The 17,247-nt window shown below is 32.8% G+C and overlaps 3 protein-coding genes across 7 annotated transcripts in view; 1 reads left to right on the top strand and 2 right to left on the bottom strand.

Moving 5' to 3' along the window:
- The window catches only part of Tdc2 (Tyrosine decarboxylase 2), a 25,109-nt gene extending 18,030 nt beyond the window's left edge, over positions 1 to 7,079 (top strand). The window contains exons 2-13 of one of the 2 annotated variants that reach the window (XM_074115334.1): positions 687 to 895; positions 980 to 1,093; positions 1,182 to 1,233; positions 1,694 to 1,764; positions 2,382 to 2,618; positions 2,969 to 3,366; positions 3,470 to 3,611; positions 3,759 to 3,924; positions 4,488 to 4,558; positions 4,655 to 4,875; positions 5,929 to 5,997; positions 6,237 to 7,079. In XM_074115334.1, coding sequence (XP_073971435.1) covers positions 695 to 895; positions 980 to 1,093; positions 1,182 to 1,233; positions 1,694 to 1,764; positions 2,382 to 2,618; positions 2,969 to 3,366; positions 3,470 to 3,611; positions 3,759 to 3,924; positions 4,488 to 4,558; positions 4,655 to 4,875; positions 5,929 to 5,997; positions 6,237 to 6,477 — 1,983 coding nt within the window. In that variant the 5' untranslated portion in view covers positions 687 to 694 and the 3' untranslated portion in view covers positions 6,478 to 7,079. The remainder of the gene's footprint in view (positions 1 to 686; positions 896 to 979; positions 1,094 to 1,181; positions 1,234 to 1,693; positions 1,765 to 2,381; positions 2,619 to 2,968; positions 3,367 to 3,469; positions 3,612 to 3,758; positions 3,925 to 4,487; positions 4,559 to 4,654; positions 4,876 to 5,928; positions 5,998 to 6,236) is intronic. The other variant, XM_074115335.1, reaches the window with a different exon arrangement.
- Rpp25 (ribonuclease P protein subunit Rpp25) overlaps positions 1 to 8,232 on the bottom strand; it is a 38,131-nt gene extending 29,899 nt beyond the window's left edge. The window contains exon 1 of one of the 2 annotated variants that reach the window (XM_074115344.1): positions 8,006 to 8,232. The gene's annotated coding sequence lies outside the window, so the exon portion shown is untranslated. The remainder of the gene's footprint in view (positions 1 to 8,005) is intronic. The other variant, XM_074115342.1, reaches the window with a different exon arrangement.
- LOC141447607 (phospholipase DDHD1-like) overlaps positions 1 to 17,247 on the bottom strand; it is a 26,473-nt gene extending 9,226 nt beyond the window's left edge. The window contains exons 1-13 of one of the 3 annotated variants that reach the window (XM_074115333.1): positions 16,426 to 17,247; positions 16,198 to 16,350; positions 15,612 to 15,743; positions 15,382 to 15,526; positions 15,181 to 15,287; positions 14,023 to 14,276; positions 13,409 to 13,462; positions 13,186 to 13,334; positions 12,657 to 12,850; positions 12,115 to 12,201; positions 11,117 to 11,350; positions 7,079 to 7,220; positions 6,247 to 6,440 (exon numbers count right to left, since the gene is read on the bottom strand). In XM_074115333.1, coding sequence (XP_073971434.1) covers positions 7,204 to 7,220; positions 11,117 to 11,350; positions 12,115 to 12,201; positions 12,657 to 12,850; positions 13,186 to 13,334; positions 13,409 to 13,462; positions 14,023 to 14,276; positions 15,181 to 15,287; positions 15,382 to 15,526; positions 15,612 to 15,743; positions 16,198 to 16,350; positions 16,426 to 16,957 — 2,058 coding nt within the window. In that variant the 5' untranslated portion in view covers positions 16,958 to 17,247 and the 3' untranslated portion in view covers positions 6,247 to 6,440; positions 7,079 to 7,203. The remainder of the gene's footprint in view (positions 1 to 6,246; positions 6,441 to 7,078; positions 7,221 to 11,116; positions 11,351 to 12,114; positions 12,202 to 12,656; positions 12,851 to 13,185; positions 13,335 to 13,408; positions 13,463 to 14,022; positions 14,277 to 15,180; positions 15,288 to 15,381; positions 15,527 to 15,611; positions 15,744 to 16,197; positions 16,351 to 16,425) is intronic. The other 2 variants (XM_074115332.1, XM_074115331.1) reach the window with 2 other exon arrangements.

Genomic DNA, 17,247 nt, shown 5'->3' with positions numbered 1-17,247 from the left:
ATCACAGCGGCACCCAAAATTTTTAGTATTTAATGGATCTTGTAATGCACTCTTTTATTTTACTCAATAGGAACACAAATTAAATATCATTTAATCAACTCAATGTGCACAACTCAATAAAAATGTTTTAAGTATTAAAGTTGCCGGCAGAGTGCAAGCCTAGCATTTTATTAAAAATGCTTAGTTACTTCATAAAATTTCTTATTGAATTGGCATTTATGCAATGTACATTAATTCTACATATTTCATAAAATGACTTTTGAAAATAATAGGTTTATAAAACGCAGATTATACATATTCGTGAAACAAATTAAAATATTAATTATAAAACAAGGACCCCCCAAAAAAATTAAACCAAATTTTTAATACAAATTTCAACGAAAACACAAATAACTTTATTACAGAGTATTTTAAACAAATTCTCGTTTTATAAAATTACATCGATCACAAAACAATGAAAATAAATTGTTCATTGAATTTATTTATCTGTTATTTAAATTAATTTTTTGGGTGATAAAAAAAATTCAAACACTGTATGCCAAAATGTTTCAAAATGCCAAATTAGACTTCTTCCTGTCATTACACAAGAAAAGCTGGGCATTAAAATTAAAGCCTTAATAATGACCAGCTTTATGTTTTTAAGTTTGATCGAATAATAGATACAAAAATGAATTTATCTTGCACAGAATCCAGGATGGATACAATGGAGTTTCGTCGACGAGGTAAAGAGATGGTCGATTACATTTGTGAATACATGACCTCCTTGTCTAAAAGGAGAGTGACTCCTAGTGTGGAACCCGGATATCTAAGATCATTATTACCAGAGCAGGCACCTCAACAACCAGAATCATGGGATCAAATTATGGCTGACGTAGAGAATTATATTATGCCTGGGGTAAAAAACAAAAAGCTAATTAATTCTTAACCACAAGCGTATCGACCATTTTGGATTTTGTAAGCTTTTTTTGCTGTGGTTTAGGTCACTCACTGGCAGCATCCAAGGTTCCATGCTTACTTCCCCTCAGGCAATTCGTACCCTTCCATCTTGGGAGACATGCTGTCCGATGCCATTGGTTGTATTGGCTTCTCTTGGGTGAGTTACTCAACTTTTTTTTTTCTTTTCGATAGGATTAAATATTATTGTTTATTTTGTGTAAGAATTTTCCAAATTTTTTGTTCAGGCAGCGAGTCCTGCTTGCACGGAATTGGAGACCATAGTGCTTGACTGGCTGGGTGAGTACACAAAGCAAGAGAAAAAAAAAACAAATTTAAGTTGAGAAAGTTTGAAGGCCAGGAGGAAACTAAGCGTAATCATTTGGGAAAGTCAGTGATCTTTGATCGTGGTGGGCAGGCGTTCTCGTTGTACAGAATTACAATTAATCAGGACCCAGAATTAAGCCTTAAAGATCTACAGTCGACTGAAAAAAATCGAATAATAACCCTCCTTAGTTGTTCCGATCAAAGATCAGAACTTGATTCACATATCTCACACCCTAAACAGTCAGACATAAGTTGAGAATGCTCCCCTTCTCAATCTCACGATAAATCCCCAACATGACATGAAGATGGATACGTACAATATATGCTTAACTCCACAGGACAGCATCATGGAAGTGAACACTGTAAACTAGAAATAATATTGGAAAAATTTAAAATTAGATCTAATGGATTTTTTTCTTTTTTGTCTGAGCAGGTAAAGCTATCGGCCTTCCTGATGAGTTCCTTGCATTTACTGAAGGCAGTAAGGGAGGCGGTGTTATCCAGGTGAGCAAAGCTTCTTTTTCGTAACTATTATTAGAGAAGTACCACTATTATGAAGCCAATGGTATTGCTGAAAAGCCAGAGGCTAAGGAATAAAAAATTTCTATATCACGGATGAATGGTTAAGATGAATGAGATAGCGAGAAGAATCGTGACAGCGCATATCAACACCTCTACTAGATCATACCATTCAATCTGTATATACGTGTATATATATATTGACTGTAGCAATGCGGACTGTGCCACATAGGGTACATTTAAGATTTCTTTTTCCAAATCTATCACTGATCAGCTAAAAATTTAACTTAATCACTTAAGGCATAAGTGATGGTGCATAAAATGGTTTAATTTAAAAGTAATGATTAGATTTTTTATTATCATCCGACAAAATAGCAAAAATAAGAAAATATGTTTTCCGTGTAATGAGCATGAAGGTCAAGAGGTTGCACAGTGTTTACACCTCCGTCATGAATCAAGCTGCCATATTTGAGCCTCTTCTGAATTGATCAATCAGTCGAATAGGCTCGCCAGTCCTATAGCTTTACAAGAGCAAACCTCCTTAACCATAATAACCATCGTTTTTTTTTTGGTAAATTTGATGTAGTATTCTTGATTTCTAGACGTCGGCTAGTGAATGTGTCTTGGTGACCATGCTTGCAGCCAGAGCCCAGGCAATTAAACGATTGAAACAATTACATCCTTTCGTGGAAGAAGGCATGCTTCTATCTAAACTGATGGCCTATTGTTCCAAGGAGGCGCACAGTTGTGTGGAAAAGGCAGCCATGATATGTTTCGTCAAGTTGAGGATTCTTGAACCGGACGATCGTTGCTCTCTTAGAGGAGCCACGCTGCGGCAAGTGAGTTCACAGTTGAAATGTACAACCTTTCTAAACAGGTGACAACGGAATATAACAGATGAATAAAGTCAAGAAAAATAATTTAATATTTTAAATTTTTTTGTATCAAAATTGGATAATGGTTCTTCTGATGTAAGGGCAAACCAGTTCAATAGTCTGTTTGTCTGATGTGGAGGAGGACATGTCTCCAGTGAACTGGTCCTGAGCGAATATTTACGTCAGCTCTTAATTTTTGCATTACTTTATAATTCGAACAAAGCAACAAAGAGCCTTAATTTCTGTAATATATAATATACTACAGGAACCAACTTGTATGGATGTGCGCTTTTCAAAAGTGTGTTCGTTGGCAGGCTATGGAGGAGGACGAAGCCATGGGCCTCATACCTTTCTTCGTTTCCACCACCCTAGGCACCACATCCTGTTGCAGCTTTGATTCACTAAACGAAATTGGGCCGGTGTGTCGACTGTTCTCTTCTGTTTGGTTGCACGTGGACGCGGCCTACGCAGGGAACGCATTCATACTTCCCGAACTGAAGTCACTACTGGACGGGATAGAGTACGCAGATTCATTCAACACCAATCCAAACAAATGGCTGCTAGTTAACTTCGATTGCAGCACAATGTGGGTAAGAGACCGCATACGTCTGACTTCGGCACTTGTAGTGGATCCCCTGTACTTACAGCATGGCTATTCACATTCCGCCATTGACTACAGACACTGGGGCGTACCTCTCAGCAGAAGATTCAGGTAAAAAAAAAAAACTATCCATAAGTTTGAGTGAAATTAGTCTTGAACGCCTCAGCAAATCTCACCTCCATTAATTTCCAGTTCTTTGTTAACTACATTACAGGTCTTTGAAACTATGGTTTGTGTTGCGGTCTTACGGGATATCTGGATTGCAAGAGTATATCCGTCATCATTGCCGATTAGCGAAGTTCTTTGAATCGTTGGTTAAGTCAGACAACAGATTTCTAGTCTGTAATGATGTTAAGGTAACCTTAAAAATAGACATATAGTTCACTTTAGGCTTAAAAAGCTTTCAGCTTAAGAATATCGCCATTAGTGTAGTGACCTAGTTATGACCAACCAAAGACGCATAATGTGCTTTCCAAATTCATTTTATCTGTTACTGTTATCAGCTGGGATTAGTATGCTTCCGGCTTAAAGGAACGGACAAGCTGAACGAGAAGCTGCTCAGCAACATCAATGGCAGTGGTAAGCTGCACATGGTGCCAGCCAATGTAAACGACCGCTACACCATCAGATTCTGCGCTGTAGCCCAAAATGCCTCCCAAAAGGATGTAGGTATGTCCTGTCTGGGCGCTAGAGCCACTGCCAACAGCTATCTTGTCCCAATTATTACAACCAACATAACTAATTATTTTGAAACAAGGAATGTTTAGTAGTTCTTAGAATACATTACGTATAAACCTTATTTTACTAACATAAACAAGGCTGATAAGCACTTGTTGCATCTTTTCCCACGAAGTTCTATCTGATACCGACTACAAGATATCGTCAATTGTCGAGAGTAAACTTTTGTTAAATTAAATACAGAGATCAAAGACTGGTTTAACTGAGAGCTTCTAATTTCCACTTAGAACGACATTGGAGACTACTCTAGTTGACGGAGTGCTTTTGACAGTATTCTGAAGAATGAACAGTATAAAAGTCGCACTTTCAGTTAATGAAATTACTTTCTAACGCGGATTCCTTTCAAATCTATTTAATGTTCCTTAGCAGTATAGGTTTCTGGCACGTTTAGGAGAACCATAAGTATCACTTTAAAGTTTAAGTGAAGGTATCTTACCTTAGTGTTGCAGCTTACCGACAAAAAAATCTACTGATAAAAATTTTTACAATTATAGATTATGCCTGGGGAGTTATTACAGATCACGCCACCGAGCTACTGGAAGTGCAGCAAATTGAAAAAGAACAGGTAAGCTTCAGGTCAACTAAAATTTACATTAAAATGTTCAATTCTTAAACAGAAATTTTGTTCAGTTCTAAAAAATAAATAAATAATATAATCCAGGAAGCAGCTGATGAGGTATTTGAACTGCTGGAGCGTAAACGGAAAGAAACCTTAGCCTACAAACGCTCCTTCTTTGTACGGATGGTGTCCGATCCAAAAATTTACAATCCTAAGATAGCTAAATCATTACCCGGAAGTAGACGCCATACAAGCCATGTCACTGATGACGAAGACGACATAGAAAGTACCCCAGATAATGGAGTATCGGCGCATACACCCATGTAAGTGCACCATTAATCATTTATTACAATCCTGACATTCATCAACAACTTCTAACAAAAAAATTGAACCCAACTAACTACTCTTGTTGTCAACATTTTTATCTCATCTAACTACATCAAAGGTCTAGTTTCACTTTTAATTATTTATTTTAGTATTTATTAACAGATTTTTATAAAAGGCAGAAGCTTGTGTCGTGGATTAGTAAGTGGGAATCCCGCAGGTAAATACTACTCATTAGTTAAAAAAATGTTTATAGCAGATGTTTCCGCCCCAATTTGGAAGTTAATTGGTACTTGGATGTTAAGTGCCATCTCAGAAAATAGGCGATTACTTTATTTCACAAGCACATTACATAAGGTTGTCACAAAAACAAATGATAAGTAACCAGTTCATGAAACAAAAGTCTGCAAAAAAAATTGTTTATTCCCATTTTTTAATTATTTTAGAAAGTCCCAAATAATATTCAATTCTTTGGAACTTATTTCTTTTATGTATACCATTTGGTAAAATATTCGAAGTTTTACCAGCCAAGATAATAGTAGTCTATTTGATTGATCTCTCAGGAGGAATATCTATCTGCATTAAATTTATTTCTAAAACCACCGTAATAAGCTACGTTTCTGTGGTTTTATAGAACAGACACATAAAAAACAATATAATACTTTCTATAGAAATTTTCAGAAGGGTTCTCTCCCATTTATGACTGAAAGCAACACTATCTAGTACACAATTACTAAAATATGAACCATACAGATGGAACAGAAATCGAGATGTGGGATGTTGAAATTTCAAGAACTTTAAAAGTTTAAGCCTCAATATCTCCATTTCTAAATGAAAAAATATAATAAAATTTGTGTGAATGTCACTATCTAGTACAGACGAAGAAAACAAATAGTTCATTGAAGGAACTTCACACAATTTGTTCAACAAATGTTGCGTAATCGAATACTCTAAAAAAAGTAGTTGGATAACTATTACAAATGTATAACTTGTTTAATTGTTGCAAAACATATATTGCTTTAGTATAAAGTTTTAATGTCACTTTATTTCAGTGCATCTTGGATTAGCTGGCCTTTGGCATTCTTATTCCAAGATACTGGAGCTGACGCACTTCCAGTTAGGTAATTTATATCTTTTTCAAGCTGAAAATCAATTACATCTGACTTTTTTTTATACTTAATTTTCCTATTCTTTGAAGCCATTCATTTAATTTTATGCGTTTTCATAATAAAACTTTTTTATGAGTTGGCCTCTCACTCAAATGAAATGGAACTATCCTTCAAAAGCATTTATTTTTTAATTTTAGAGGTGAAGCGATAATTTAGCAAATAGATTAGAATTCTTTTGTATCTTTTAATAGATTTCGCCACCTGGACACAATGGTCCGGCTGCCAGCGAAGAAGGAGACTGGCTCTGGGGGCAGTAGACGTAATTCACACAGCCCGTCAAGCAGTGCACCTGTCCTCGGCAGTATAGACAACACTGTAAACCATCAGCTTCATTACAATCAACTTGATCTATATCAACATCAAAAGTCACCGGGCTCGAAATCTCCAACGCACACCTTCAACAGAAGAGCAAACTCTCCGCATCACAATTAGTGCTAGTAAAAATTTGAGCAAAACAATGAAAACACTCGGGATGCATCCGAAGTAGAAACCAAAATTAGTTAGTTAATTAAATTAGTGCATCAAAAAAGCGCTCCTTCCAAACATTTTAATTGCAAACAATTTTGTTCATAGAGATTTTGTTAATTAATCGAAAATTAAAACTTTAGAATTTCTCCACTAATCCGCTTTTCTCACTTCTTCTTGATGGTCTCTCAAACCAGACACATTTTACAACAATTGGTGAGTATTTATTCATAATAAATGAAAAACCGCTAAATCCCTAAAATTTGTCTTTTTATTTCGCACTTTGTTCACCATTTTTCAATGATGTTCGTTAGTGTGTCATAATTCTTAAAATAATTTATTACAAAATTAACCACTACAAACAATAAATTAAACAGTGAGAAATTTTGAAAAAAAATTATTTCTCTGTCAAATTAAGAAGTCACAATCTTTTAAATGGCGAAAAACATTTCATTTGATATTTTCACTGCGCAACCCTAACATACAAAAGTTTAAAGTACTGTAAGTATTGGAGGTGAGTAATAAGGAAGAAAATAAGGCAAGTTGTAAGTTGTGTAAAATGAAATACCTGCACAGGAAACTTCTTATACTTATTTCATTTTCATCTTATGCAGTACCAATTGCTATTTTCCGAACTTCAGAAAAGCAAGACTATTGATCACCAAGCTTTTACCTCCTAAGAATGATTATAAGTCATGCTTTTGTGTAGTCTGAAAAATAAATTTGTGAGTAGGATTAAAATGAAATATGTTTAAGTAAAATATGCAGTATTTGTTTTAGACTGTCATTCGAAGTAGTTGATATTGAAAGAAAATATTACAAAATTTGAGGACACAAGAGGCATAAAAAGCTGGAAGTTTTCTTTCAATAATGCTTAAATTAATATTCCAACAAAAAATGTTATTAAAAGCCCATTTCATATATAGATATTGATCCAGCTTTAAACCTTTTTTTTTTAAATCTAGCAAACAATTAACAACAATAATTCTACATGCTTCTAGGTTGTTTATCATTCATAATTCACAAAAGTTATATTTGTTAATTCCACACAAAAAGGTTAATGTATTGTTTAAAACTGTCACAGTTAGGAATTTCTTTCACTAAGCTGACAAATGTTCATTAAAAGAGCCGTTGTAATTACTTTTCTGACGGAATGTTAAATTATTTTATGCCAATGCATTATTTGTCAAAATGATTAATTTTTTAATGTTTTAGAAATAAATAAAGAAACTATCAGACAATACTAAAGTCTGTTTTTTCCCTTTCGAGTTGAAAATAAATTTTAAAAAAATTCAGTTAATAATGTCAACAAACATTATAAAGTGGAAGTCGAATTCTCTACAACCAACTGGAATCCACTTATGAGATGAATGGAAAGCGGGCAGGTAAAGAAAAACTTGTATGCTATGACGGATAAATAATAAAAGTGTCAGTCTTAGAAAATGACTGCAATATCTCTTCAACTAAGCAATATTAAATTGTATGAACAAAGTACCTTCTACTTACTGAATTTCACCAAATGTTATTATGATCCTTCAACTCCTTAAAGAATTAAAGTCCCAGTTACTGTTACGAGAGGTGAGCACCCGACAATGTTAAATTACAGGACACAATATTCAAAGTTAAATAATATGCTGGTACACAGATGTATCATCTCACACAACAGAACACGTTGAACTGTTGGTTAATTTGAAATTCCTGTGAGCGAATAAAATTAGCTCCCAGCTGTTTAATCCATACTAGCGCAAGCTATAGGATAGATGTGGAACTTGTCAGGGCGCTAGATGTAAAGTTCTATTAATTCATTTTTATTATCTCTTACTAGTTATAGTTACTACTGTCCAGAGAAGCGTTGTGATCATTACAAATTCTCAATGTACAGTTTTCCGGCGAACGTATGAGTGAAAACACTCGAAACACCTGCATGGGTTGATTTTTAGAGAATGGTCTGTTCGATGAGAACAACATATAGTATATCTTAAAAAATGAAATTTTCAGAAAACTAACTTTTTTTGTGGCCTAGTCTAATGTTAAAAATGATATCCTTTCTTGGCACCTTTTCCTTCCAAACCATGAAGTCCCAAAAAAATCCTACTTTTCTTCCTCCACATTAAGAGAAAGTAATTTGCACCCGTCACACCACCACCTAATCATCCCTCTGATTGGTATATTCTATCCTATAAAATAGCAGTATATCTATCATTATCAGTGCCTTCTCCCTGTGAAATTCGTCTCCTATTCCCACTGTTTGCCATTCTCCTACACATTACGCCTTTAAATCCATCTTTGCCTTCATGTTCTTCTTTTCCTAATGGGGTTCATTCAGTTATTAACATCATTTCTCCCCTTTACTTCCTAATTTTATTTAAAATATTCAGAATTTATAATTAAGAGCGTGCCTGATATGATTGATAAGTAGATAAATATTGAGATATATACATTTATATATTATAAATTAAGTTTACTTTACAGTAATTAGTTTCCCTACTGTCCCTGCATTACTTTATAGTGTACAAAAATACTAGAAATCTATAAATTACTTTTCCATAGCAAAAAAAAAATCAAAATATGTCTTTATACATATGCCCCAGCATAAAAGAGAATACGTTTCCACTAAAAAACAAAGATGGCCAAATTTTAACATAATTTTCAAAAGATGCCTGCAATAGAGTAAAACAACTTGTAAAACTTACCAATAGATTATAAATAAATCTATTATCACAATAAATTAACTTTGCTTCTTCTTTTTCAAAGAATATAAACAAAAATCACAAAAGGAAATTTCAAAAGGGAAAAATATTTTTCAAATTTAATTTCTTTATTTAACCCAAATAAGGTGTTGGGAAATGAGATGAAAATAAATTATTTACGTAGAAGAAATGAAAATATATTAAAAAAAAAAAATAGTAATAATAATAAATATCTAATCTACAAACCCTGTACAAAATGTTGAAAAATACTGTGATGAAATATCACTGTAAATATCTATAAAAGACTATTAAACATCTTTTTGCACTTTTCATTTCACTTGTATAATAATATATCACTAAACAATATCAGGTAAAAAAAAAAAATTAAATTATTACAATAATCACTTTGCACTAGTTACTTGAGGGTAATATCCTTTTACTTTCTTCTGGAGATTATGGACGGACAAACATTTCAGGAACAAAAGGGAAAAGTTATTTAACTACATCTTTGCCGAATAGATCGAGATAAACTTTTATATATATATATATATATATATATATATAAATATATAAATATATATATAAATATATCATATATATATAAATATATTTATAAATATATATATATATATATATATATATAAATATATCACAAGGCAGATTTTAAGAAGGGTAGGATTCGTGGGAATAATAATAAATTGTATTATTATTATGGAGAAAAAGTAATTATAACTTTTCTCGGGCAATAGACTGAGTGATCTCTCTGTTCCCGCATTACAGCTCAAAAAGTTCCTTTCATAAAGTTATTCTTAAATTTTCAAAAATAACAAATTATATTAGTTAACAAAAATGAATATAGTTGGCTAAAATAACTTACTCTTCTGTTGGGCATAATCATTATAACGTCAATTATTTATTTAGTAAGGGAAGATGAAAAGTAATTTATCTTATTAACTCAGTATACCATCAATATGAAAATGTAACTCACTTAATTTGGAATAAAGAGTATCGCAAGTTTTGACAACTACGATGAGATAAGCAACAAGAAAACAAGTCGAGATCTATAGACAGCGTTGGCTGTGACAGATTACAATTCCAGGAGGAAAAAGGATATTCGGCAATGATCAGAGAAGTCTTCATCACAGGATGCTTTAAGTTTTGGGTGCCATATATATGCTCATAAAGAGCTTCTTGGGAGTTGAGTGTTTGTTCTACAAACTAGAATTTGTATGTTATTTTATTCTAGTTTTGGGGTAAAATATTCAACATCTCAACTTCTAGAGCACCAATAACAAAGTTTTAGTAATAAACATTTTCTCTGGCTTCATTCGAACATCTTTTTTCTTGTAATTTAAGACCTAACAAATCATGAAACAGATAGAATTCCAAATATTTTTGGTTATTTTTCAAAGGACTGCTAAATAAATAATTCAAACCAACAACAGAAATAGTTACAAATTTTTTTTAACGTTAAATCAATTAAAACTAAATCAACTAAAAAACTTCATTTAAAAACAAATATTTGACTCATTCAGAACTTTATGAAAGAATATATAATTACAAAGTAAGTTAATTAGATGACAGTTTTTAAATAGAATAAAAAGCATCTTGAACTGAGTTCAGATCAGAGCTTCGAATAAATAAAAATTGAGGACATTATTTGCTAAAATGGCGATCACATCACTCATATTTTACTTACATTCTTTTGAGGACAATTGTTAGTAAGATAATCGATAAATGAGCTCCAAGATAAGAACACAATCTTAGGTTATACTTAAATAAGACATATGTAACTTCGAATACAGTCAAGTTATTCTAGACATTAAATTATGGTTTGAAACGCTGAATTTGCTGGTAAGAAATGGGAACAGATAAGACTACATCTATTTTAGTAATACTCAGGCAGGCCTACTTGCCTATAATTGGTTTCTCGTCTTTCTTTTCTTCATTTGGAGGAAGAAGAGAAGAACTGCTGTGAAGACCACCGGCCAAGTACGCTTGAATCTCTAATTCCGGGAAGATTCTAGTGAGCACAAAGAACGCTACGTCGTAATTGCTCCAGTACGCCGTGTGAGAGATGAGAACAGAGCGTACAACCAGAGGACCTGCAGCTCCACTGGTCAACACATAGTCCAGTCGATGCTCCAATCCTTTATCAAAAAACATTTCATTTAAACGGCAATAAAATCAAAAGATAACAGTTACCTATAACTGCTTTAGAATTTTTGCTAAAAATATAAATAATTTGTTTGTCAGAGAAATCCTTTTAACTATCGATTAGATGGCAATATATTTCTGTTTCAGTTGAAAATCTATCTCACTTAAATGGGAATCAATGAAAATATCAGAAAGATCTGATGCTATCGAATGATGGGCATTTCACCAGTCAACGGTCCAAGTATAATCTCTCCCCAGTATCAAAAATTCATTCTTTGTTAATAACCAGGGCGAATTTATCTTTCAAGCTAAATTTTGGTCCTAAAATATAAATATTGCTCTTGCGTTGCAATCTCTTGTACTCTAGAGTTTTGAACATAATCTGTACTTTCACTAAAGAATAAATCTTTGTCTTTATTAATAGCTGTTGCTGTTGACGTCGTAATGTGCTCGAATCTTGACATAAAAACCATAAATTAAAGTATTCAATAAATAAATGGATATTTTCTGACAGTACGTCAGTCGGTCGTCTTATCAAATCTTTTTTTTTTGCACGATTTCCCAATGTAAACACTTAAATTCAATTTATTATCCAGAGTTACAACCACAAATAGACATTACGTTAGATGAGTTCCTGCTGCGAGATCAGTTCTCTTGTGACTTTGATTTGTTCATTTCAGGATTCTCAAACCATAAAATATGGTTTCGGGCAAAATATTTAGTAATATGGACATATTTATGGACGATATATAATTACCCTGAGTTGGAGAATCTTTGTGATGTGGAGATCCGCTTTCTTGACTCTTGCCTACTCTTACCAGATTCCATATACTCCATGTCCTTTCTGAAAATGAAACATCATATATTTACATTTCTACCTTTTCATGTAAATAAATAAATTTGTGCCTCATTTGGGGCTAATGGAGGACATTTTCTATTTCTTAGGGGAATGCCCTCATATAGTAGATCTTGGAGGTCATTTCTTGAGAACGCCACGCCTTTAGTTATTAATAATGTCAGTGCTTAACCTGCAAAATTGCTCTCCGATTCTTAGGTTCACAAGCCAAGCATTAAAGCTGAGATCAGCTTACAACTACAATAGTTTATTAGATTGTATTTTATATCTATGAGTTTGGTTATATTTGGTTTATTTTTGTATTATTCCTAAAGTTTGACATATTTATTTTTGTTTTGATAATTTATGTCATTTTACTATTTAAATAAAATATTTCTAGTGTTGCTCTAAGTTTGTTGTCTACAGTTAAGATTATCATATAAATATTACGAACTCTTTTATACCTTTACTTGGAGTTTCAGCTGGCGATGTTGTGGATAATGGATCTCCTGCAGAACTGGCAGCGACGTAAGCACTTTGTTCAAGGTCTGACAATTCTAAAGGCATTTCACTGTAGGGTATAGGTCTTACAGCATTGTAGGGATGTAACGATAAAGGAGCGATTCTTGCATAGTCTTTTACAATCAATGGCTCCAATCTGCAAGCAGTAAAACTAAATTACACCTAAATATTCTAATATACCCGTCACAAAAATAATTTTACTTTAATTAATTATAATATTTCTTCTTTCCTTCCCTTTGAAAACGGAACAAGGAGAATGATGTACGTACAACAGGAAATGACAGACAATTTCACTAAGCAATTGTGTGTATTCTAGAGATATAAATTAATAATCTTATTTCCATCAAACCTGGAGAAGGATCGTCGGCCTAGCTTGACCAGCGAAAACAAAGATGCAACGATGCTGGGTTCTAAGATATTTATGATAAAAAAGATAATAATACTGTTAGTAAATCAGTAAAAATAGGTTACCTGTAAGCCACAGGATCCGTAAGATGAAATATGTTGTACAATCGATTGCAAAGGGTTGGAGGAAATAAATGATATCCATGCTGGCCTTTAGGTACCCTTAAAGCGAGAAACACCGACAACGGAGAGCCAAGACAGAAGAAATTATCCAACTAGGTAAACAATTTTTAATTAGGAAAACTAAACACATACCTAATATCTAAAAAATATAAATGGCAATAATTACCTCGAAATCCAATCTAGATTTGCCTGGCACAAGTATGCCATCATTATTTGTACCCTAAATATAGAATAAGAAAATGAATTATTTTTTGGCGAGTAAGTAAAAAGTACTTGATTTCAGAGACATTGTACTGAGTCGAGTAAAAAACAAAAGGGAATACTTTTAATTTGATTTATTTATAATTAGAACACTTCAAAAAGATATATGATTAAAAATGCATTTAAAAAAATCAATATAGAAAATTATAATGCCAAAAAGAAAAAAAATAGCTAGTAATTTTTTTTAGCTAATACATTTTTAAATTTGACTTTAGATGATATATAAAAAATTAATAGGCTAGTTGCCCGAATAAAAGTTGGGACTGATTACAGCTGAATAATAAACTTACATAAATTTGTACGAGGAAAAAAATATTAAAATAAACAATTACATTTACGCACAATTCACCAAATTCTATGAAGTAGTTCTATGACGTTTATAAATACAATTTTTCTAGGCAAATTTAGATTAAAAGTAATGCAACACTATTAGATTATCCGAAGAAGTCAGCTCACTTCTAAAATGTGTTTAATTTCCCGTCTCTGTCTTTAAAGGCAATAGGTTTATTTAATACTAACCATAGGCAGCCATCCAGTGACGATATCATAAACAATAACAGCTCCCAGAGAGTGGGCAATCACAGATACTTTCGGTTTAATGGAGGGATTCCTTTGGCAGAACATTGAGTATAATCTGTTCATTTCAGTCACCAATCCAGCTTGTATTTCGCCACAATATATTGGACTGGTATAATACATAATATCCATAGCGGAGGTGTTTAATACTTGTCTCAACATTTTTACATGTGGCGGAGTTATTGAGTCCACCATACCTGCAAGCAATTTCAAACAATTATGATCATATGCATTTCACCTCATTCCACGATAGAGAAATATTTTTGTCTCTGCTTGATGCATTAATTTTGATTAGGAATGTTAAAGGGGCAGCTAATCACAGGATATTTTACTTTTTAAAAGGAATAATTCGAAAAAATAAAATATAAAAAGTGTGATAAGTAAAAGTTTCTTCTTCGACCACTTCATACGTTCCTAAGCACACTTTCAACAGATTGGTTTACTGGAAGCAAAGAGTTCATTAGAGATTTTCTATAGTCACTTTTATTTTTTTGATCTCCAGACGGATTTAGGAGGGTAATATTTAGGTTTCTTGGAATTCGTCACTAATAAGGAAAGCTCTTTGTCGTTTTTTTTATTTGTTTTGTACAGGTAGCTGAAAGTTTACATTATGATAACTGCTGTTTAGCTTCTTCATGGATAACGAAGAAGCACAACCAAAACATCTTCCATATTACTTTACACACACACACACTCAGAGAAGAGAGAGAGAGAGAGAGAGAGAGAGAGAGAGAGATAAAAGAACGCAATGCAAGGTGATTGATGACATATTAACCCAATTTTGTTTGCCCTTTTTATTTAAATTATAAAATTTAATTTAAAATGTAAAGTATTAAAAATAATAAGAATAAAACACAAAATTGGGTTAATACAGGAATTTTCTATGCAAGCCAAATGAGAGACAAACTCGCAAGCAAAATTGGTTTAATGAAAAAAACATTACTTAACTCTTAGAAAATACAACAGTTTAGATAGTACAGCAGCACTAATAGGGTTTCATTTAATGTGATTACAGCTTTATAAACTCTCCGACTCTACAATATTCTTCTTAATAAAATAATAAGTTTTTTATTTTGTACTGACAACATTGAATGGACTCACCTCCATCTAAAATTAAATTGTTCCTCCACTCTACAGGAAAAAATTCTACTCTACCAGCGCTCTCTGGGAAATATTTTTCTTTCAGATACGACACTCGTTCACGTATCCTGGAAAAAATTAATGAAACCTAAAGATAAGATTCTTGTATGGTTGCATTTATTTGTATACTAAATTTAAAAAAAAAGAAGCTGAATAACTTACGATGAAGTGTTCCTAAAGATCTGAGCCCCAATATTCATCTTCTGTCCAATTCCATGTACCACAAATACTAAGTGAGATATATCATTCTGTTTGTCCGAATCAGTGGCTGAAACTTTGTAACCACGGAGCACTCTAGAACCAGTTGCTGAGAGGAACAACGAAACGTCATTTTAATTGAATTACGCAACCAAAAATAAACTACATTAACATTTAAAAGTGAAAATAATTACATCTTTGAAAATAGCCTAACTTCTGAGTAAAACTTCTCACAATTTTTGATGGAGTCGCTTGACTGTACACATAAACTTCGTTCGGAGAGTACCAATCAACATTAAATTCATTAAATACCTCTGTTCGCAGAGCTGAAAGAATGAAGAAAATTTATAAATTAAGACGTTCTTAATATATAAGGGCTACCAGGTGTGAAAATGTTTCATCCTGCTAAAAATGACAATCTCCTAAGCACTTTAAAAATACTCAGATGACAGCTGAAAAAAAACTGTATTGAACTTTTATAGCTTAAAAAGGATCAACGAAGCAAAGTATTTAATTATCCAGTAAAAATTCTGGTACTTGGATTCTTCTATTTTCCTTAATCTTAGAAAAATTAATGTAAGTTTTGGTAAAAAAAAATTTCATCTACCAAGCAGAGCTCTATACCAGAGTGAATGTTTAAAACCATTTTAGTTTCAATACGGGGTTTAAAGATTTAAACACAATATAAACTACTATAGGTAGAATGTTGTTTCTTTGCTCCTAGTAAAATTTATTTAAATGAAAGACTTCTTGCAATTAAACAAGAAATGAAACGATTACCTTTTGTATGGCTATCAAGAGGAAATTCTGATGATTTCTTCCCGAGAAATAACGATAAATGAACATCCTCCATAGTTTCTGCAGTTTCTTCTTCCAACGGCTGCCATGAGGCTTCGTAAAACCAAGATCCTCGGGTCACCACAAATTCTTCACCTAACAACATAACTTCTGTTGGGTAAAACAGCGAATCTTAGTTTTACGGATAATTAGAATAAGTTGATAGTTTACCTGGCCAATAAATTGATGAACACGATCGTTGCACTAAAACGACTTCATAAAGACCACCCATTACAAGAATTTTAGGGAAGGTTGAAGAGGCATCACCTTTGGCTTCATCCTCTGCAAAGGCACTAATATTTTCTAATTTGGGACTATACTTCTTAAATGTATGTCGAATTTCTATTGGTAAATTTCTAAAAGCTGTTTCAATATTTAAAGTATCATATCCTCCAAAGGGAATCCATGTTTTGCTTGTCATCTCTTTATAAAACCAACGAACTTCAGATGGTAAAAGAATATCCACAACTTTGTCAACATCCTGAGATAATAACAATGGGATTTCTTCTTTGCCATTGAAGGTACTATTCCGCCTGGGAGATTCATTAGAGGCACTTGGGTAATTCTGAGTTTCTTCCAGAGTAAGAACATTATTGTCAGTTTCGAGATTCAACTGAGAACCTCCTAAAGATATATTACTGAGTTGTTCTTCAATTATATTCGCAAGGGAAAAGCTCTTATTACCATTCATTGAGTTAAACATGTTAGGCCATTAATAACAAACGAGCATTCATGTAGGATATAATACTGACACTTCGACTAAGAACTAATTTTATTTAACAAGATTGAGACACTTGTATAAATAGCTATTATCACATAGGATGACATCACTTTGCAAGGTAATTCGAACAAAATTGAAACGTTATATTACATCTTCAACCAACAGTTTCAGAACTAGAGAGATACATTGTGTGACTAACGATAAATTTCAACGAATTCTTTAATCCCGTCATAACGCTATAAAAAAAGACAATAGTAAAGATCAGGGAGGTT

The sequence above is a fragment of the Rhodnius prolixus genome, unplaced genomic scaffold (genome assembly GCF_049639745.1).
Source record: "Rhodnius prolixus isolate KJV_2025 unplaced genomic scaffold, Rpr scaffold_7, whole genome shotgun sequence".
Classification (NCBI taxonomy): Eukaryota; Metazoa; Arthropoda; class Insecta; order Hemiptera; family Reduviidae; genus Rhodnius; species Rhodnius prolixus.
This window is presented reverse-complemented; position numbering and strand designations above follow the sequence as displayed.